Source organism: Pipistrellus kuhlii, unplaced genomic scaffold (assembly GCF_014108245.1).
Source record: "Pipistrellus kuhlii isolate mPipKuh1 unplaced genomic scaffold, mPipKuh1.p scaffold_m20_p_4, whole genome shotgun sequence".
In the NCBI taxonomy this organism is placed as follows: Eukaryota; Metazoa; Chordata; class Mammalia; order Chiroptera; family Vespertilionidae; genus Pipistrellus; species Pipistrellus kuhlii.
The window spans coordinates 91,524,970-91,546,998 of record NW_023425540.1 but is presented as its reverse complement, the minus strand read 5'-3'; the positions used below and the strand labels follow the sequence as shown (position 1 = coordinate 91,546,998).

At 45.0% G+C, this 22,029-nt stretch overlaps 1 protein-coding gene and 1 long non-coding RNA gene across 2 annotated transcripts; both read left to right on the top strand.

The window, feature by feature from the left end:
- Nucleotides 1-1,006: 1,006 nt before the first annotated feature.
- JPT2 (Jupiter microtubule associated homolog 2) lies at nucleotides 1,007-20,583 on the top strand. Its single transcript, XM_036410479.2, has 5 exons — nucleotides 1,007-1,165; nucleotides 7,426-7,574; nucleotides 12,262-12,404; nucleotides 17,315-17,363; nucleotides 18,355-20,583. The coding sequence occupies exons 1-5, from the start codon at nucleotides 1,122-1,124 to the stop codon at nucleotides 18,540-18,542; spliced, it is 573 nt and encodes a 190-aa protein (XP_036266372.1). The 5' UTR covers nucleotides 1,007-1,121; the 3' UTR covers nucleotides 18,543-20,583.
- Nucleotides 1,172-3,727, top strand: LOC123651184. Its single transcript, XR_006739718.1, has 2 exons — nucleotides 1,172-2,826; nucleotides 3,042-3,727. It is a non-coding gene; the product is annotated as an uncharacterized LOC123651184 (long non-coding RNA).
- Nucleotides 20,584-22,029: the final 1,446 nt, after the last annotated feature.

Here is a 22,029-nt window from a genome sequence, read left to right as displayed (position 1 = left end):
GGCATGCACATTGGTTGTGGGCACATCCCCGGTAGGGGGTGTGCAAGAGGCAGCTGGTTGATGTTTCTCTCTCGTGGACATTTCTAGCTCTCTATCGCTTTCCCTTCTTCTCTGTAAAATCAATAAAATATATTTTTAAAAAAAAACTCAACCGGTTTGGCTCAGTGGATAGAGGGTCAGCCCTCAGACTGAAGGTCCGGGATTAAATTCCAGTCAAATCACATAACTGCGTTGCAGGCTCAAACCCCTGCCCAAGTCTGGGCACGTGTGGGAAACAACCAATCTATGCCTCTCACATCCATGTTTCTGTCTCTCCCCCTCCCTTCCACTCTCAAAATCAATGGGAAAATATCCTTGGGTGAAGATTAACAACAAAAAAGCTCAAGTGCTTTTCATTGGGTGATATCTCAGAATAGATGAGCTGTCTGAGGTGTAATTTAGCAACAGAACACTCCCAGTTGTGTGTTTTGTTCTTTTGAGTCACAAATAGGGAACTGGCGCAACTTACCCCTTGCTCTCTTATTTCTGAGGAAATCTTTCTATGAGGCCTTTCCACCCCCTAGGACTGATCAGGACAGGAACTGCTGAATCCCTGAACACATAATTCTGATTAGCGCCCTTTTGTCAACTAGCGGATGTCTCTGACCGGTTTGCAAAATCCCAAAGCAGCGGGTCAGAGGCCTTGGGGCAGCGGTTGCCGCCTAAGAAAAGTATAGACTTTACCCTGTTCCTCCCACTCCAGCAGGTTAGGTCACTCCGGCTCCCGCCCAGGAAGAGGTTCCCGCGGAGAGAGGGAGGGGCCTCTGGCGTGGCCGCTAGTGGCACGGATTACGTCCTGACCCCGCCCACCTCGGAAAGCAGCCTGCCTTTTGCCGGCCTGTTGCCCAATCCTGACGCCCGACGCCGTCAGCGGCACCTGCTCTCACCAATCGGCTGCGAGCGCGTCCCTCCACACGCCCTCGCGTCCGGGGAGGGGGCGGGGCCGCGCGCCGGGATAGGGTGTGGCGGCATGAGTGGCATCAGCGTCGTCCTTTAAGCGCGGGCTGGTGAACCTCTAAGCTGCGCGTTGCCGGGCGGGAACCGCGACGCGGCAGTCGACCGGGCATCGAGCAGCGGGCGACATGTTCCATGTGCCGGAGAGCGAGGGCGGCCGAGCCAGCTCCAGGTACGGCGCGGGCGCGGTGTGGGCGAGGGCGAGGGGGCGGCGCGGCCGGCGGGGAGGCCTGCGGGTGATCTCACAAAACCTCGGTCTCCGCTTCCGCATCGGAGAGATGGGCTCACACGCGGACGTGCTCCCGGGTCCGCCAGCGGCTGGGCTGAGGGCCTGCGGGGCTCCTTCGCACATGTTCCGTTTGTAGCGCCCCGAAAAGATGCCGGCAGAGTGGCCTGCTGCTTCCGGTGGGCAGTTCCGTGCGTCGGGACTAGGCGGGTGTGTGCCGGGCTGCGGGGCGCCCTCCTGGTGCCCGTGCGGGAGCCCGGTGGCGGGTGGGCGGGCCTCTGGGGAAGGGCACCGTCCTGAAAGCCTCCCCAGACACCGCAGCCCTGTGGGACCAGGTGGAGCTCACTCCGAACCCGGCAGCCCGGCGGACCCTTCCTTACTGCCGCAGCCGGGGAGCCAGGTGGAGCCCGCCCTAATCCCGGAGCCTGCCTCTGGGTCAGGTGGGGCCCTCCCTTAATCCCGGAGCGGTGCCTTTTAATCCTGCAGCGCTGGGAGGTAGGCCGGGCACTGCCCTCCCTGCTTTGTTGATGAACTAGGCAGGACTACAAGTTAATAGAAACGGAGATTCCCATTGCAGGTCTCGGCTGGGCGGCCACATTCAGGAATACACCGCAGCACGCGTTCTTTTTTAGAGATTTTTTTTTTTTTTTTTTTTTTTTTAGAGAATTAGGGGAGAAAGAGAGAAGCATCCATGTGAGAGCAAAGTACAACCCCCTATCCGGGATCAAGCCAGGAACCTGGGCCTGGACCCTGACCTGGAATGGAACCGGCAACCTTTGCATTAGACCTCTCCCAGCTGAATGAACCGCAGTGGCCAGGGCAGCACGCTTTCAAGTCACAGCGCTCTGTGCATGGGAAGTCAGATAAATTAGAGTTGTCAGAGCTGGCGAGGTCTGTCATGCCACTGGGGAGCCAGCTTACATTGTGGAGTTTGGGTCTTCAGATGCCCAAGAGTTTTCTTTACTGTGAGCTCTTCAGGGACCCAGCCTTCCCATCAGAGTAGAAGGGAGTGTGTGTGTGTGTACACCGTTAAGATAAATACTGTATAGACTAGGTACTAAATAAAAGACTGTAAACTTGGGGGCGTTAGGTCAGTATTCAGTACACCTAACGAAGTAAGTGGTCATTAATCCATGGAACAATGCATCTAACTCTATAAGGATAAGGAGCCAGAAATTTCTCCGGAGTGAGTGCTCAGGGTGAATCAGGGTCCTGGTGCCTGGTGGCTGCTGTTCTGCCCCACCCACACCAGCTTCTCCCCAGCACTTTCCCAGTTGTGTTCATGGAGTACATCCCCTCCCTGTTTACGCTGCCTGACGCTGGATGCCCAGGAAATGCTGGCTAAGGAGAAAACGCCATGAGTCACTGACAGAATGCTGACTTTGAGCGACAGACGTTAGCTCAGAGCTGGTGCTCTAAGGGAGCACTCCACACTTTGGGAGATTCATTTTTGGAGAGAACGTTATGAAGAAAGACAAAAGTCTTCCTTTCAGGGCATTGAAGAAGGAAAAGAAGTCTTAATTGGATGATTACATGTAATTGGAAGCCCTGCTTGGGATCTGTTGGAAGCTTTGCATTGACCCCTTCTTAAAGGAATTGATTAACTAGTGCAGTGATCGGCAAACTCATTAGTCAACAGAACCAAATATCAACAGTACAACCATTTGAAATTTCTTTTGAGAGCCAGATTTTTTAAACTTAAACTTCTTCTAACACCACTTCTTCAAAGTAGTCTTGCCCGGGCCATGGTATTTTGTGGAAGAGCCACACTCAAGGGGCCAAAGAGCCATGTGTGGCTTGAGAGCTGTAGTTTGCCGACCAGGGAACTACAGCGTTGTAGGATTCACACTTTAATTGGCTCTGTCGGGAGGGAACCAAGTGGTGGTGTAGGATTGATCACCCAGCCAGTTTTCCTCTCTCAGACCTGCATCTCTGTATTCTTGATGCGGGATGATTTTGTGTTAAAGGGATTTTGAACTATGAAAGTATTTTCCTTTAGCCATCATTAATCTAAGGTCTTTCCTTTAAGCTATAAGGTGTATAATTGTAAGGAATTTAATGCAAGTCTGTTTCACTACTTTTCACCAAGCTCCAAAAGTTATGACACAGGGACAAGATGGAAGGTCTCTGCTCATGCTATCCATAGTCCCGGAACTGCCTGTTTTCTCTTCCTGTCACATGCCCCTGAGTTCCTCTTGTATTTTGAAAATCTTTGTTGACTTATATTGAAAGGACATTACAAAATGAAGAAGTAACTGGGAGGCAGCCCGCCATGTGGTTTCATCCCCAAAATGTCTTCGAGCACTAGAATTCCCACCCCCTCCCCCAAACCTAGTGTCATAGTGAAAACAGTTCAGCTGGTTGAGCCACATTGAGCCCTTGTGGGTTGTTTTTATTGAAATGTCTATTTACCTCTTGGCCCCATTGATTTGAGACCCTGTAGGGGCAGCCTGGCTATTGGTCTAACTGCCCCAGGAGGCTGTGTACCTGCCTTTGTGATGGAGATAATTGCTGGCTCTTCTCAGGGAGCTTGGCTGTTATGCACAGGAATCTGCTGTGGTATCATTGGCACCACTAGTCTTTCTTCACTTGTTTTCAAAATAAAATGAAATTCACAAAAGTACAGAGAGTAATAGAATAAACACTGTATTTCCACCACCCCAATTTAACATTTCATCATTTCGAGCAGAGCTGTGGTTTCTGACCTGTGCCCCAAAGACTCTTTCCTCAAGGAGATCGCAGACTCAGTTTGGGCCTCTCCAAGGATGCCTTTGGAGTTACACTAGCACTCGGTGCTTCAGTGGCATCGCTCACAGGGCACTGAAACTGCCTCTGCACAGCTCCATTTTCCCAGCAAACCTGGAGTTTCTCTGGGCCAAGGACTTGCTCTCACTCATCTTTCTATCTGCAGTGTCTGCCACAGGCTTGCCAGCAATAGGTGCTCAGTGGACATGAGTTGAACTGAATGAAGCAAGGGTGAGAGGGGGAGATCCAAGAATGTAGAATGTGAGAGTCAAGAAAGCGTCCTGAGAGCTTTGAATCAAGATGAGTCTACCCAGACTCTGATCTGACAAGTTTCTGGGACCTTTATGGTTTGAAAGAAGAACCATGTTTCAAATAAGTTAGTAAAATGAGAATTTTAACTGATGCCAGCATGAGACGGAGTTAAATTCAATTTCGTTCTGAAGATTACAGGTCTCTAGTCCCTTTTTCAAAGAGATGGCTGTGAAGACCCAAACCATGTTGTACCTGCTATAGCTAGCCAAGAAAAATATGAAGAATATCATTGTGAACTGGGCTCAGTGACTTATAAATGCATTCAGGGGTCACATGGCCTCACCGTTTCCACCAACAAAGTGCATGATCAGTCCTGTTAAGTCTTTGAAGTCCACTTATTGGTTAGTTTAAAAAAAAATCCCCCCAAAGTGAATTTTTTTCCCCTTCATTAATCCTTAAGGAAATGCTAACTGCTGACCAGGTACCCCCCTTTGCCCTCCATAAAGCAGACAGGAACTATGGGCACCACATAGAAGGCTGCCAGTTGCACTCTTGGCTTCTGTGCTGTAGAGCTGGCCTGCTGCCCCCGGGCCGGGGCTGGCATGTCTGCCCTCTGTAGAGCAGGCGAGTGCTTTTTGCAGTCCTGCTTTACAGCCATGGAATCTCAGAACTGTTCACTTTAAGTTACAGTGAATGATTAGCTCCCATTCTAGCTCTTTTGAGGAAACATTGAAATACCCTATTTTTGTGAACTAAATCTTTGACCGTGTTTACGTAGGTTTCCAGTGAGGCCTAACCTCGAATCAGAGCATTCATGTGGTGTTGAGCTCCATAATTTCATCTATTTCTAAATGGTGTTGCTTAGGACTAGTGAAAGAGCCTGGACCACTCACCAGTTTAAAACTCAATTTCAGTAGGCCTCTTTTTCCTATAAGATGCCTTTAAAAAGTCTTTCTAGGGGTTCTAAAAAGATGCTATGAATTCACTGTATTGCTGCTTTGTGAAAGTAGACAAACTTGGGGTATCCGGGCAGAGCTTTGTGAAAATATAATTCTTCAGTTATTGCGACAGTGACTCAAAGTCCTGATCTTCCTCTTCTGAAATGTTCACTTTAAAACCTCCCAAGATGGCGTAAGTGATCAGCCAAAGGACTTGTACACAAGCACATAAGCATAACCAATGGACATAAGACACCAGGAAGGTGAGGGCATGTGCCGGGAGGTGGGGGGATGCCGGGAGGGAGGTCAATGGGGGGAAAAGGAGACATATACTACTATTTGTAATACTTCAAACAATAAAAAAAATCCTCCCAAGAGGGATACTCCAGGTAGATACTGCGATTGTTGGCTGAACAGTGGGAATGCCATTATTCTTTGTAGGTGTTAAATTAAAACCAACACTCATGTACACTATTCCTCTGGAAAACACACCTGCACCTTTTTTTTTCTCTCGGGCGTGCGTCTCCTAAACGCTAAGGGACCCCAGAGAGCAATGGGCAGCAGTGCTCATCCCAGGCTCACCCCTAAACCTGTTTCAGGCCCCTTTTCTCTGAGTTTCCAATGAGCCAAAGCAGCCTGTCTAGTCTCTCTCCTTTTGTGTCTTCTGTCCTAAGCCCTTCCTTGTTTGACTGTCCCCAGCTTTAATTAAATAGACTCTAAAAAAATAATAATAATAAAAATCAACCAGCCTGACTGGCATGGCTCAATGGTTGAGTGTCAACCTATGAACCAGAAGGTCACAGCTCAGTCCCCATTCGAGGACACCTGCCCAGGTTGTGGGCTCAATGCCTGTGTGGGGCATGTAGCAGGCAGCCTATCAATGATTCTCATTGACATTTCTTCTTTCCTCTCAGAAATAAAATATCTTGAATTAAAACTAATCAACCATAGGTGTTTTATTTTTATTGATTTCAGAGAGAAAGGGAGAGGGAGAAAGAAACATCAGTGATGAGAGAGAATTGTTGATTGGCAGCCTCCTGCACTCCTACTGGGGATTGAGCCCACAACCCAGGCATGTGCCTTTGACTGGAATCGAACCTGGGTCTGGTACCCTTCAATCTGCAGGCCGTCGCTCTATCCACTGAGCCAAACCAACTAGGGCAGCCACTGATGTTTTAGAGATGACATGGTGCATATGTGTTGATCTGAAATGAACAGTGGTGCTTGCAGGTGTGTTCTCTGATATCCAATGTTCAACATTTCACTGGTTTTACTGGACTGGAGGACCAGAGGTGATTATCTTGGTGTAGATTCGTAGGACTCACCTGGATTGATGTTGGTGGCACTCCCCATAGTCTAACTTGACACTTTCCAATAAAAAAATGTAAACTAATAAGGAATTTTAAATGTTCTAATAGCCACATTTTTTAAAGGAAAAAAAATCGGGAAAAATTAATTTTAATAGACATAATTCAACCTATGCAAAACACTATTTCAACCTGTGATCTATATAAGTGACAAGATTAAAGAGATATTTTGCCTTTTTGTCTTTGAAATCTGGTGTATAGTCTAGTTAAGTACACTTACGTCCTTACTTCCACATCCAGGTGCTCACTAGCCACAGTGGCCAGTGGCTGCCCTTCTGAAGACCCAACTCTTTGGTCAGACTTGATCTGTGGTTAAATGTTAGCTCCCCCTCATTTTTTCTTGGAGCTCTCTAAGAGGCATTCGGGCATAGTCTGAGCTCCAGATGCAGTCCGCCTGGTCTTGGGTCCTGGCTCTGCCACTCCTTGTGTGATCTATCTTGTGATTTCTCTCTATCTCAGATGCATGGTCTGTGAAAACAATGCCTGCCTTAGAGGGCTGTGTGTAAGGTCTTTGGAACAATAGCTGGCATATACTAAGCATTTGGCAAATGTAAGCTACCATATTAAACACCACTGAATGTATTTACTGTGTACTAATTAAAATTTGTATTAAGTTCTACTGAATGTAGTTCAATTTGCCTGTTTTAGGGAAACTTCACTAAGAAGTCCCAGGAATAATTTTTAAAATATACACATTTCAAGTGGGTTTTTGGCATAATCAAGACATACAGAGAAAACTTTTAAGGAAACCTTAAGGGCAGTTGAGGAAGTCTGCCATATGGCCATCTGTAAACTAGCCATGCCAGTTTGGTATGTTGCGGTGTATAATTTTTCCATAAACGTTAATCATGGACATTGAAGTCCAGGTCAGTCTCCATCTCTCATGCTTGCTCTGTGCTTGCAGGGGCATGCAGCCCCCCGGAGGAGCATCGAGTGATCTTTTTGGAAGTCCAGAAGAAGTTGTTCCTTCAAGTCGACCCAACAGGATGGCATCGAATATTTTCGGACCAACGCAAGAACCTCAGAACATGCCCAAGAGGACCAACCCCCCAGGTATAGGCTTTTGTGACTCACGGTTCCTTCGGCCTCTGCCTGTTCTTATGAAGCTGCTCTTTTGATTAAATTTTCTTTTTTTATATATTAATCCTTTCACATGTCTTCTGGTATAGGTTATCCATTGCCATTAGAGTTCTAGAATGTGAGAAAGGGTTGCTCAGTCATTCTTGAATTTTCCCTCTATATCAGCAGACATTGGCTGGGTGTAGCCACTGAGAATGCAAACGGTGATGGTAGAATACTGGCTCCGGCAGGGAGGCTTTCCCAATTGTACCATGGACTCCTTGAGATTCCTGAAATTGTGGACAGATCACACATTTAGACATTTTTCTTGCCCTGGTCAGTGTGGCTCAGTTGGTTGAGTGTTGTCCCATGCACCTAGAGGTCGTCAGTTCTATTCCTTGTCAGGGCATGTGCCTGGGTTGCGGGCTCAATCCCCAGGGAGAAAGAATGAGGGGAGAAGAAGGGAGTAAGGGAGGGAGAGGAGAGAGGGAGAGGGAGAAAGAGAGAGAGAGAGAAAGAAACATTGATGTGAGAGACACATTTGACTGGTTGCCTCCTGTATACACCCTGAACGGGGCTGGGGATCAAACCTGCAACCGAGGTACGTGCCCTTGACTGGGAATTGAACCTGAGACCCTCTGGTCTGATCCTGTAATCACAGAGCAAACCGTCTAGGGCTGTTTGCTTTTTAATCCTCACCCAAATATGTTTTTATTGATTTTTAGGAAGAGAATGAAATATTGATGTGAGAGAGAAACATTAATTAATTAATTGCCCCTCATTCACACCCTGACTGGGATCGAACCTGCAACCTTTTGGTGCACAGAACAACCAAGTGAGCCACTAGGCCAGGGCAGGAAGGAAGGATATTTTTTAATCAGCTTGTTGGTGGGATTGAAACTTAAAAAAGGCTGACTTGGTCTAGCACACACCTGTTATCCCACATTCTAGTGGCTACAGTGGGAGAGTATCTTAGAACATTGTTTTCCTTGGCTAATAAATTGTCCAGTTGCGTGATCATACAGCGCTAGTTACCTAAGAAGCTAGTTATCCATGAGGGAAAGGAAGGCTCTATTCTATCTTTAAAGATTTGTGAGGCTAGACATAGGAGTCATTATTTCAGACAAATAAAATCAAGCAGAACCAGGGCTAGAGCTGCTTGCCACTCCACTTCAGTTCTAGGTGTGTGTGAATTTGACAGGTGCATATACTTCTTGAGCAAACCTAAAGAAACTAAAGCAGTAGATTCAAAAGCTAGTGTTTTGTTTGATTTGTTGGGGACAGAGAAGGGTAGAAACAGTTATAGTAGAGAAGCGGGAAGTTTTGCTGAGTAGTGAGCTCACTGCATCCAGTTTATGGGTGTAGGGCGAGGAGTGGTCAGCCCTGTACTTCCTTTGTACCAGTAATAGCATAACAGTGGGTCATGTGGCCGAGTGAATCAAACCTCGGGCACCTGAAGGTAGACAGGCGAGCTCCCTTGGCTTTGACTCAGCAGTGTGCTTACGAGGAGCTGTCCCTGGGTGTCATGTTCCCTGGGAAGTGTTGCAACTCGGGGACAGTGCTACTCAGAACTGAGAGCTGGTAGCCTCTATGGGATCCAGCAGTGGTTGTGTGTTTGTCTTTGTGATGGTTGTGTCTTAGGAACTTTCCTGGTGTGATCCCCAGCTCTTGTGCCCTGTGGCCCCCTCGGGCCCCACTTGACCTGAGAGTGAGAAAGCCTCTGTTGTTCGTGATTACATGGTGTATTAACAACCAGCATGACTCCTTCTGCCGAGTTCCTCCTCCCTGTGGTCCTATTGTTGGAGCCAAACTGGTTTCGGCTAAAATAAATTTTTTAAAAGACAGAACTATATTGTTTAAGGTTGGACATACACACAGTAAAACTTAAAAGAAATTAGTTTGTAGATTCTAGAAAATTGAGGCAGGGAGTGATGTGAAAGGAACACTCAGGTTTCTGTGAGCTGGTAGTATCTATACGATCTGTTGGTATATATGTGGGTGTTTGCTTTGTCTTTATTTGTGATAGTTGTGTCTTACGAACTTTTCTATCTTACAATTAAAAAAAAAATTTAAGTTGAATATTCATCTTAAAAACTAGAGGCCTGGTGCACGATTTTGTGTACACGTGGGATCCAGCCATCTGGCAGGTCGTGGGCAGGGCCAGTAGGCGGGAGGGGGGGGGGGGGGGGGGGGGGGGGGGGGGGGGGGCTGCAGGCGATTGGCTGCCCAGCCCTGCCCCCTGGTTGAGCTCCCAGTTGAGGGGACAATTTGTATATTAGCCTTTTATTAATTTACTTTAGCCTAACCAGAAACAATGCAATAAGGGGACTACCTCAAGCATTACTTTTTCTTCACTTTGTGGTCTAGACGTTTTTGCTAACAACACACTGTTAATAACAACAGCCTGGCAGCATTACTTAAGGGCTTACCCTCTTCATTTATATTAATTCATGTATTTTACCAACCACCCCAGGAAGGTATTATTATTATTTATACCTGTTAGAGTTGAGAAAATGGGGATAAAAAAAGGATGAGGCCACTTATCCCGGCTCACAAGTCAGTGACTGAACAGGGTCTCCATCCAGCAGTCTGGCCACAGCTCAGCTGTCCTTAACACCATGCAGGCTGGTTTCCCATCTCCAGGGTTCCCAGCTTGGTATCTGGGAAGGTCCATAGCCAAGGTTCAGGTTTGTAGTCACCCTGATGTTATATGAATGTGTGTGTATGCACATTTTCCTGCAGAGCCATCCCACTATTCTGTGTTCTCCCAACCTACAAAGGCAGGGAACTGTAGTCCAGTTGCTCCTTTCTATGAACTATTATATGATTCTACATGTCCCCTAAAGCAGGGATCGCCAAACTTTCGGACCTCACGGACCACCAGCAGCCCACAGACCATCAGTTGGCAACTGTTGCCCTAGAGGGCTGGCCTGGAAGGCCACTCTGCTTTATTTATTTATTTATTTAACTTATTTTTTACTAGGGGCCTGGTGCATGAAATTTGTGCACTGGGGGGGGGGGGGGGTGTAGTGTCCCTCAACCTGGCTTGCACCCTCTAACAGTCCAGGACTCCTCACTCCTTACTGTCTGCCTGCAGCAGGGGTGGGGGAGGGCTGGCTAGCGATGAGCCTGGCTTGTGGCTGAGCAGTGTTCCCCCTGTGGAAGTGCACTGACTACCAGGTGCAGCTCCTGCATTGTGCATATGCCCCCTGGTGGTCAGTGCACATCATAGTGTTCAGCTGTTCAGTGGATTTGCATATTAGGATTTTATTATATAGGATTTCAGAGAGGAAGAGGAGAGATAGAAACATCAATGATGAGAGAGAACCATTTGATCAGCTGCCTCTGCATTCCCCTTACTGGGGGTTGAGCCCACAACCCGGGCAAGTGTCCTGACCGAAATCGAACCAGTGACCTCCTGGTTCATAGGTTGATGCTCAACCACTGAGCCACACCAGCTGGCCATCCACTCTGCTTTAGAATCCACTCCAACAGCAGGGGTCTGAAGGCTAGAGAAAGAACAAACCCCAGAGGAGCCTCCTCCTTCCTCTCCGAGCTCACACGGGCTTGTCATTCATATTCTTCTTAGTGTTCAGGGTCTTCTTTGGAAACAGTGTGGGTCACTATAGCCAAGAAGTGACTGTAATCACTTTTCCTTATTCAGATGGGAGCAACAAAGAATACCCCCTTTTTTTACGTTGTGTGCTATGTAGATTGTTTTATACTGGACAGTATTCCAACACATAGAAAATACAGCCAACACTTATTGAGCATTTATTTCCTAGGCATTGTTCTAAGCATCTGACACATGAGCTACAGTAAGTCGTTGTGAGGAAGATCCTTTTATTATCCCCATTCTACAGATGAGGAATTCGGGGCACAAAACAGCCAAGTAACGTCTGTATGGTCGTATAGCTATTTAATGGAATGCATCTTCTTTCCTCCTATAAGATAAATTGTTGGTGTACCAGGGCCATGATCATAATGGTCCCGGCACTTAGCTTAGCACCCTGTGGAAAGGAAATGCGTGTGTGGTGTTTGCTCAGTGAATAAATGATCTATTGGTATTGTATTTTAACATTTACTTTTCATGGCCAGGCCTTAGTGATATCTTAGATGCATATCTTGCTTATGTCTTATCAAATGACTTTTATAGTTGGCGGCAAAGATGTTAAATGTCTGTAATTTGCTGACATATCTACTTGTCACTGGAAATTCCAGCCAGAGTGAGGTCAGAAAATTACTACTAAATGTTATTTTCCAGATTACAGCTTTGCCTCTAACAGGGCATGTTATTAAATTCCGTCTTTTCTGTCTGACCTAAAAACTTAGGCACTGTTTGCTTTTAATCTACTAAAGAACATTTCATTGGTTTAATGAAGAAGATTCTCTAACAAAAACATGAAAAGTTCAGGGGTAAAGAAATCTAGGGCGGGAGGGGAAGCCGCTTTATGCTATCTCACCATCTTGCCTCTAGTAGCCAGCCCAGTTCAGCTCAGCTCCAGAAACGAAGGCCCCGCAGGCACCTGGCAAAGGGGACTCTCACTGTCCCGGCCTTGTTGGCCTGAACTCGTGACTGGACTAGGGTTACTGTGAGAGGAGCTCTCTGAAGTGATGACTGGGAAAGGCAGGAGCAGGGAGATGTTCTGGATTGCTCACTGCTCTGTGCTTGTTTCTGCAGGAGGAAAAGGAAGTGGTATTTTTGAAGAGTCAATGCCTGTGCACACTCGACAGCGTCTGAACCCCCCTGGTGGGAAGACCAGTGACATATTTGGGTCCCCTGTGACGGCTACTTTACCCTCAGCGCATCCCAACAAACCCAAGGTATGGACTACATTCAGATAGCAGACACAAAAGAAAGAAAAGCAAACACTGAGCCAGGTTCTTTCTCAAAGGCCCTGAGGCAGCCTTGGCATGTTATTAGGAATAGACGGAAGGGTGACGCTGGTGTTCCTGGGTGCAGTCATTAGTAATTGAGTTTTAAAGCTCCCCTGAGTCATGGGAGAAATAGATTCCATCCTCGTGATGACTGAGCCCTGGGGAAAGCTGGTCTTAGCGTGTTGACAGCAGCGACTACCCACTGCACATCACTGCAGATCACTGAAGAGTGCCAAGAATAGTTATAGAATTGTTCATACAAAAGATGAGTTTACGTTTCACAAAAATTTCACAATGTTTAATGGTCATTGATAAGTACAACTGCATTGGACTAAAATTCACCAAGTATTTAGACTTCATGGGTTCCCTACTTACACTCTTTAAAAAAAAAATCTTTTTCAGTCAATCCTTACCCCAGGATACTTTTCCATTGATTTGTAGAGAGAATGGGAGAGAGAAATATCGATGGGAGAGAGACACATTGATTGGTTGCCTCCTGCAGGTGCCCTTGACCAGGCTCACACCCAGAATCCTTTGGTCCTAGGGCTAATGCACTATCCACGAGTCAAACTAGCTAGGGCTATTTTTTTTTAAATCTTATTTATCACCTTTGGAGAATGCCAGAGGATCAACTCAGTATCATGAAAACTGCTAAAAGACAGCCAAGCATTTGTTTGTTTTAAATATGTTTTTACTGACTAGAGAGAGAAGAAAAAAGAGGGAGAGGAAAAAAAGAAGCATTTAATCGGCTGCCTTCTGCATACCCCTTACTGGGGATTGAGCCCATAATCCAGGCATGTGCTGTGACCAGGAATTGAACCAGTAACCTTTTAGCATGGACAATGCTGAACCAACGTAGCTACACCGACCAAGACAGAACCAAGCATGTAGACAGCGTTTTCTGCATGAATTGTGCTTCAGGATATCAGTTTTTAAGGCAAATTTGCCTTTTATGAAAGTACTCTAGCCTGTAAGTGAAGAAGGAATAAAAGAATTCAGATATCACCATTTTGCAGAGTTCTGATGAAATTGTGGATCTAAGCAGTGATCATCAGTGGTTCTTAACATCACAAAACAAGAGACAAACCAAAAACTATAAGACTCATAATAGAAGGCCATCATGGACCAACTTTGATTATAAAAAGAAAGGCCTAACAGAGATCAAACCTCATGTTAGTCAATATTACAGGTTTCAGAGTTATCGAAAATATGGGAAATGAATAGCAGAGTTGAGGGATATTCTAATTAAAAAAACAAAACAAAACAAACCGAGACCGGTTTGGCTCAGTGGATAGAGCGTTGGCCTGCGGACTGAAAGGTCCTGGGTTCGATTCCGGGCAAGGGCATGTACCTTGGTTGCGGGCACATCCCCAGTAGGGGGTGTGCAAGAGGCTGCTGATCGATGATTCTCTCTCATCGATGTTTCTAACTCTCTGTCCCTTTCTTTTTCTCTCTGTGAAAAATCAATAAAATATATTTTTTTTAAAAAGCAACTTATGAACACACTCCCTATCAACTTTGCTTTTTTTTTTTTTTTTTTTTTATAAAAAAATAGACTCATTTTAAAATTCATATGGAATCTCAAGGGAGCCAAAAGAGTCGAACAACTTCGAAAATTAAGAACAAAGTTGGAGGTTTACTCCTCCCAATTTCAAAATTTACTACAATAATTAAAACTGTGTGACACTGGCATAAAGATAGACATATAAACCAGTGGAATAGAATTAAGAACCAAGAAATAAATTCTCACTCTTATGGGTTAATTGATATGTTCACACGGTGCCAAGATCATTAGCGGGAAATAGAACAGTCACTTCAACAGATGTTGCTGGGGAGATTGGATATGCACATGCAAAAAAGGAAGGTGGCCCTTACCTTACGCCATATACAAACATTAACTAAAAACGGACCAAAGACCTACATTTACAGGCTAAAGCTACAAAATTCTGAGAAAATTTAGGGACAAATCTTTGACCTTAGATTTGATAGTGGCTTATGACACCAAAAATAAAGGCAACAAAATTTCAAATAATAAATAGGACTTCATTAAAATTAAAAACTTTTGCCGAAACCGGTTTGGCTCAGTGGTAGAGCATCGGTCTGTGGACTGAAAGGTCCCGGGTTTGATTCCGGTCAAGGGCATGTACCTTGGTTGCTGGCACATCCCTGGTAGGGGGTGTGCAAGAGGCAGCTGGTCGATGTTTCTCTCTCATCGACGTTTCTAGCTCTCTATCCCTCTCTCCTCCTCTCTGTAAAAAATCAATAAAATATATTTTAAAAAAAAAGTTTAAAATTAAAAACTTTTTTCTTGGCTGGGTAGCTCAGTTGATTAGAGCGTCATCCTGATATGCCAAGGTTGTGGGTTCCATCCCCAGTAAGGGCACATACAAGAATCAACAATGAATGCATAAATAAAGTAGAACAAGTCGATTTTTCTTTCCTCCTCTCCTTTCCCTTCCTCGCTTCCTTCCCCTTTCTCTCTAAAATCAATTTAAAAAATTTTAGACACCATCAATATAGCATTAATTATAGTAGCCAAGATATGTAAGCAACCTAAGTGTCCATTGATAGATAAATAAATAAAGAAGATGTACATATATACAATGGAATATTATTCAGACATAACAAAAGAATGCACTCTTGCCATTTATGGTAGTTTGAATAGAACTAGAAGGTATGCTTAGTGAAATAAGTCAAACAAAAAAATAAATACTGCCAAAACCGGTTTGGCTCAGTGGATAGAGCATCGGCCTGTGGACTGAAGGGTCCCAGGTTTGATTCCAATCAAGGGTATGTACCTTGGTTGCAGGCACATCCCCAGTGGGGAGTGTGCAGGGGGCAGCTGATTGATGTTTCTCTCTCATCGACGTTTCTGGCTCTTTGTCCCTCTCCCTTTCTCTCTTTAAAAAATCAATAAAATATATATATTTTTAAAAAGACAAAAAAAATAAAAATAATCTTAAAGGATATATATTAAAAAAAAGCAAATACTATATGATTCACTTATATGTGGAATCTAAGAAACAAAGTAAATGAACAAACTCAGATGCAGAGTACGAATTGGTGGTTGCCAGATGGGAGAGGGGTTGGGGTGCTGAGTGAGAAAGTGAGGGGGAAATTGCCAGTTATAAAAATAGCCACAGGCCTGGCTGGCTTGGTTCAGTAGATGAGCATCAACCTATGAACCAAGAGGTCGCTGTTAGATTCCAGGTCAGGGCACATGCCCAGATTGCCCGCTTAATTCCCAGTGGGGGGTGTACAGAATGCATCCAGTCAGTGATTCCATCACTGGTGTGTGTGTGTGTGTGTGTGTGTGTGTGTGTGTGTCTCTGTGTGTGTCTCTGTGTGTGTCTCTGTGTGTGTGTCTGTCTGTCTCTCCCCTTCCTCTCTGAAATCAATAAAAATCTAGTTAAAGACTTAAAGCCCTAGCCTGTTTGGCTCAGTGGATAGAGCATTGGCCTTCGAACTGAAAGGTCCCAGGTTTGATTCTGGTCAAGGGCACATGCCCGGGTTGTGGGCTTGATTCCCAGCGGGGAACTTGCAGGAAGCAGCTGATCCATGATTCTCTCTCATCATGGGTGTTTCTGTCTCTTTCTCCCTCTTGCTTCCTCTCTAAAATAAATAAAAATATATATATATATTTTTTAAATAGTCACAGTCCTATAAAGAAGAGCATAGTGAATAGAATCAACAACATAACTATGATGTCAGATGGGTAATAGACTTATAGAGGTGATTATTTTGTAAGGTATATAAGTGTCTAATTTTTTTTTACACTGGAAATTAATATAATGTATGTCAACTGTAATTTTAAAAAATAATTTAAAAAAACACTATCAAGAGAATGAAAATACAACCCATAGGATATATGAAATCACATATCTGATCAAGGTTTGCTACCCAGATAATATATAAAGAATTCCACAACCAAACAACAAAAGACAACCCAATTCAAAATGGACAAAGGCCTTAAATAGACATTTCTTCAATCAGCACATGATAAGATGTTCAGCATTCTTAGTCCTTGGGGAAAGGTACAGGAAAATCACAAGGAGGTACCACTTCACACCCACTAGGATGACTATTATAAAAGTAAACAAAAAATAACATGTTATTTATTGGTAAGGATATGGAAAAATTGAAACCCTCATATTGTGCTATTGTGAATGTAAAATAGTTTAGCCAATGTGGAAAACAGTTGGAGTTTCTGAAAAAGCTCAACATAGAATTTACCATATCATCCAGCTATTCCCTCTTTGGTATATATCAATATTTCCAGAATTTGAAAACAAGAATAAAGATATTTGTGCACCTATTTTAATAGCAGTACTTACAGTGATGCTATTAAACAACCCAAATGTCAACCAACAGATGAATGGATAAATAAAATGTGTTATACATACTTAAAGGGTATTCAGCCATAAAATGGAATGACATTTCTGATACATGCTACAACATGGATGAGCCTTGAAAACATAACCTAATATAAAATTTGGTTAGGTATTAGTTATTTAAGGAATCAGTTGTTTTTGAAACTGTGTGTGTTACGGATGTTTGGTTGGTTTTTAGGACATTTTTAAGAGCCGCATCTTGAAATTTCTAGAATTTGCTTTAAAATAATTCCACAAGAGGGAGGAGAGATTTGATTGGGAGATTGTGACTGAGACCGTATGGCAATGAGTTTATGTCATTGCAGCTCTACAGCGGGTTGAGAGGATTCCCAGTGCTACTTTGTTTATGGTTTAAGTTGAAAAATGACCCAAATCCTCCATCCATGTCTTGATTTCCATCGTCCATCTGAATGAGCGTGAAAAGTTTCTGAATTACATATTGACATGGGGTTTGCCTCGTTGCAGGACCATGTGCTCTTGTGTGAAGGAGAAGACCGGAAATTGGACCCTACAGGTGAATTTGTTTCCTGTCCCTTCCCAAGTGCTGTCACTCTGAAAGAGTTACTGGTGCACCCCAGAGAATGAGAGGTAGCATTCCTGTGTCCCTTGCAAGCCAGCTGAGAAAAACAAGGTTGTGTTTATTGCTGAGGGTTTAAGATTTAAAGAAGGCCAGGGAAATGGGCTCAGCTATTCCTGATGAAACCTTTTCAACAGGTCATCACTGGTTTTTCTTCCCATCTTGTCATTACTCATCAGCCCGGGCCTAAGACAAAAGGTGTCCTATTTTAGAAGCTGATCTCTTGTAGGAAAGGGCGGGGATCCCAAGTCCCGGGACTGCGGGCAGCACCAGCAGAACTAATGCAGAAAAGAAGGGCATGAGAAGAGCGGGGACAGGAATGGTGAGAAGGAAGAATGTAAGCTTGCTGTGGTGGGGAGAGCTGGTGCTTCCATAATCCATCACCCAGGCAGTAAGCTTCCCCCGTGGTGTGGTCGCTGTCAGACTGGGAGGCCCACTGTTGTTCTCTAAGCTGACAGCACTGATTTCTGCCTCTATTTCCCTCAGTTGATAACCAAGATACGTGGGAATTCATTTATTCACTCAAAAAGTCCAGAAAACCTTGCTTCATCTTGCTAGACCCTCCAGTTAAGACTGACTTCCTCTTTGTTCATGCTTACTTTGAGATAGTGTGCTTTTTATGTTGGGGTGGAGAAAAAGGGAAACGGAGTCCAACAAGCAATATAAAGAAGTATTGAGCTTATTTGGGAATTTATCAAGGATTATTTATAGTACTGAGCCCAACTTTATGCCCAGTTCAGGAATGGCCTCTGCTATAATCAGTGAGTCTTCCTGGCACAGACGGAAGCCTTGCTCTGTTTTTCTCTCTTCCCATTACCGTGTGCATTTCTTGCTAGCTGGTCTATGTCACAGACTTGCCGTGTGCACAGCTTGCCCATCCAGGTGTTGGGGAGCCTCTAACGGGATGGTTTGCTGCTTTGTCCCACAGCTGCCATGAGCGCCTTGCCCAGAGAAGAGCCCGGAGAGAAAGGTGGCCCAAGAGAAGCAGACTGTGCCCAGGAGCCCCAGCCCACACCTACAGCTGACAGCCATGAGCCCAGGCTGGGCCCACGTCCTCGATCTCACAACAAAGTCCTGAATCCACCTGGAGGCAAATCCAGCATCTCCTTCTACTAGAGAAGCATTGCTTCCCCTGTAGCCAGATAAGAAAATCGAGAGATAGGATTTCAAATATAGTTCCTTTAGGAACGGGGTTGGATAGAGGGTCTGTCGTGTATCTGAAGCCACTGCTCAGGCTCCCCACAGAGGACCTCACCTTCCAGACTGCCGAGAGACATTTCTTTTTGGGGGGCTGTGACGCCTTGGGGAGCAGTCCCACGTCATTTTGGATGTGAGAGGAACTTTCATTGGGCTGGGTGGGGAGCTGGTGAAGTGAGATCTTCCAAGTCGCTGCATCGGTTACTGCCAGCCAATCGGGTATCTAGGAATCACTTCACACAGTAGCCGAGTTTAAAGCCTCAGAAAGAAAGCCAAAACAACCTGTGCGCAGAGCAAAAGCCGAAACACTAGTCTCCATTCTTGGGACTACTGCTGCTACCCGAGACCTTCTTTGCACCAGGCACAGAGTATTCTGCAGTCTTGTCTTGAAGTATTTTGATTGCTTTCCATCGGCAGCTGTCAACAAAAACCAAAAAGTTTTCTCAGTCTTACGCTTTATGGACAGATTTGAACCCCGATCCTCTGGGGTGATCTATCTGCCTTTCACTCACAAGGGGCTGGACTCGGTCTCTTCACAGACTGGTTTTGCTTGTGAATTGTTTTTGTGGGCTTTTTTTCCTCTCATCCTTAAAGTTCAGCCTTAGCTCTTTACCACTAATGTGGACAGTTCATTTATCTGCAAGGCCCACTGACTTCTGTATGACTAAAACACTATCCAGATACATAATTGGTTATTTAAATCTTTCACGCGTCTTTACTCCTGTTGGCATTGGGAAGAAGAGATGTTTGAGAACTTTGAGTTCTTTAATATCTCAAATACCAAGTGACTGTTGACTCTGGTCTGTTCTGACACCTCTCTAGAAAAAAGTCAGTTGCTCAGGTACACCAAAGGAAGAAAAGTTGACTTAGGCCACCCTTTATAAAGCTTTGCAGGACCTTTGGACCATATTCAGTTTCCAGAAGAGACTTGGGAGGCCTGAGGCTAGGAGATTAGTTTGTCAAAAAAGCCTTAACTGGCCAAATTCTATGCTACTTATCGGCAAAGGTAACGACCTGGCAAGATGAGTTGCTTTAATCTGTCAGGCAGAAGTCTCTCCCACTGAGCTTCCTAAGAGAGTCTCCATCACTCACGCTGGAACAGTAAATAGAGGAGAGAGGGTTTGTGTGGTGGTGGCTGTTGGTTTGAGTGCCTGCAGAGCTAATGCCAGGTGCTGGGAATGCCTTCGTTGTCAAAATTGAGGAAAGAAACCTGTGTGTTTAGTTGCAGCCCCAGTGGCTGAGACACTAAGTGCCTACAGGAGCTGCCCCCAAACCCCACTCTTACACCCGGCACATTGGGATCTGCATGTGGCTTTGTCAACCAAAGAGTTTCCCTCCTTTCAGTTTTCCTGCCGATTTTGGAGCCAAGAAATACTTATTTTATGTGACTTTATCAAGTACTTCCTGTCTCCATGTTTCAAATGGTCATTTTTAAGAAAATTGTTTGAAATTCAGAATATTTCCCCCCATTAAAACATGTCATAAATGGTGATTAACTTTTAAGCCCAAACACACAAATTGGTTTTAACTTATAATGAAATGCACTAATGATATAAATGAACTGCCATTTATAACTACGTTTTGCTTTTTAATACACAAAATAACTTGCGAATTCCAAATTGGGTTGCTGGCATTGTGCTGCTGGCCCTTCCGGCCTCACCCTCACCCTCACTGTCAGGCAAATGAGAGGAGGACTCTAGTTCCATCCACTGGCAGGGATCCATGAACTCTTAGCATCCTCTTATCAGCCTCTAAGCTGCATTGAAAAATTACCAGTCTATTTTTATTAAGCCTTAAAACTTTTTATGTGCATTTGGTGCCAACTTTTTTCTAGAGCTGTATCAAAAACAACAAACCTATACTCACATCACAATGTAATTTTGATAGGAACATTTTATTTTTACAAGGCAGAATTGGGTGTAACAGTTTAAATAAAGTTAGTAATCATGTATGCAGGGTCTTTGCCTGTTTGGTGTTTTGTGTCTCTGGGGGTGTACATACTTTCCTTAACATCCATTCTCCATCATGCCTGACCGCTGCTCCTTCTCTTACAGCGTTTCATCAGTGAATGGGTTTGCCTTTTTTTCCCCATTTAGCCAGGGGATGCCCAAAATTATCTCTAAGGTTATGGATTTAGGTTTTTTTCATTTGAAAACCAAAGGTTCAGCTGTTATATAAATATATATAATTACTGATTTCAAAGAGGAAGGGAGAGGGAGAGAGATATAGAAACCAATGACAAGAGAGAATTATTTGATCGGCTGCCTCCTACACGCCCCACACTGGGGATCAAGCTCACAACTCAGGCATGTGTCCTTGACTGGAATCGAACCCGGGTCTTCAGTCCACAGAAGAGATTCTTACTATTTATTAGAGATGGTGCTAAATCCATTTCATGGAGTAGGGGTGAGAGCATTTCTGTTAAACTGTCAATAATTTTGGTTTGGCTTTGGTAGAGTTCACACTACGTAGTCTGTGTGGCCCGGTGTTCATGGTGTCCTCATGCCTGTGAAAGAAAATAAATCATCTGGAGCAACTCATTTTAAATTGGGCCTAAATGTCTTTCCATAGATGCAGTTCCAAGGAATGCTAACTAGCTCAAGGGGAGGGAGGAGAGCCTGAGCAAGACTCAACCAAAACAGCAGACTGCAGAATCAGACCTGCAAAGGCTGCAGATTGTAATTATGAGATCCAAGAGATTTAAAGTAAGTAGCTAAAAGTGGTTGAAATAAGAGCCTATCCAAATTGGTAGAATACAAGAACATCGCATAGGATAAATAGGAATTAAAAACTCAATGGATGGGCTACATAGATTACACGTAGCTGAAGTGAAACTGGGAAATCTTAAGTTACACAAAATGCAGGACTTGGAAGTAAACTAAATGAAAGAGCTTGTTAACTGGATTTGGGGATGAGCTGGGCAGCTTGCACTGAACTGGAATCCCAGAAGCGATAGTGGATGCCAGGCACCATGCAGGAGAAGCCCTGAATGCTTGCTGTGTAGGAGTGTGCACTAAGCGTAGTACAACTATGGGGGCAAATCGGAGCGCACCAGGCCAGCACCGTGGTCACTCTGAAGGGGAGGGTGGGCGTGCGGATGCTCATCTAAGTCTCCAAACTGTACACAACCGTCTGTCTATGCTCTTGGGACATAAACTAAGTCACTTAAGTGTCCGAGCCGGACTCTGAGAGCTGACGGGGACACGGTAAGTGCGACAGGCGCGGGCGGGGGGCGGGGGGCAGGGGGGAGCGAGGCGACCAGCCTGACATGATGATCGCTCCTTGCCCGGCTCCGCCGAGCTTCAGGCCCAGAGTCCAGCTTCCTTCATTTGACGGCCCTTGCGACCCCTAGCGGCGCGGCGGGACCGGCGGGCACCTCCCCCTCTGCCCCGCGGGCGGGACTTCC

Excerpts from the sequence above, each read along its gene's own strand:
- JPT2 (XM_036410479.2), top strand. The coding sequence starts at position 1,122 with ATGTTCCATGTGCCGGAGAGCGAGGGCGGCCGAGCCAGCTCCAG. Across the intron at positions 1,166-7,425 it reads GGCGGCCGAGCCAGCTCCAG|GGGCATGCAGCCCCCCGGAG; the intron begins GTACGGCGCGGG and ends CTGTGCTTGCAG. Across the intron at positions 7,575-12,261 it reads CAAGAGGACCAACCCCCCAG|GAGGAAAAGGAAGTGGTATT; the intron begins GTATAGGCTTTT and ends TTGTTTCTGCAG.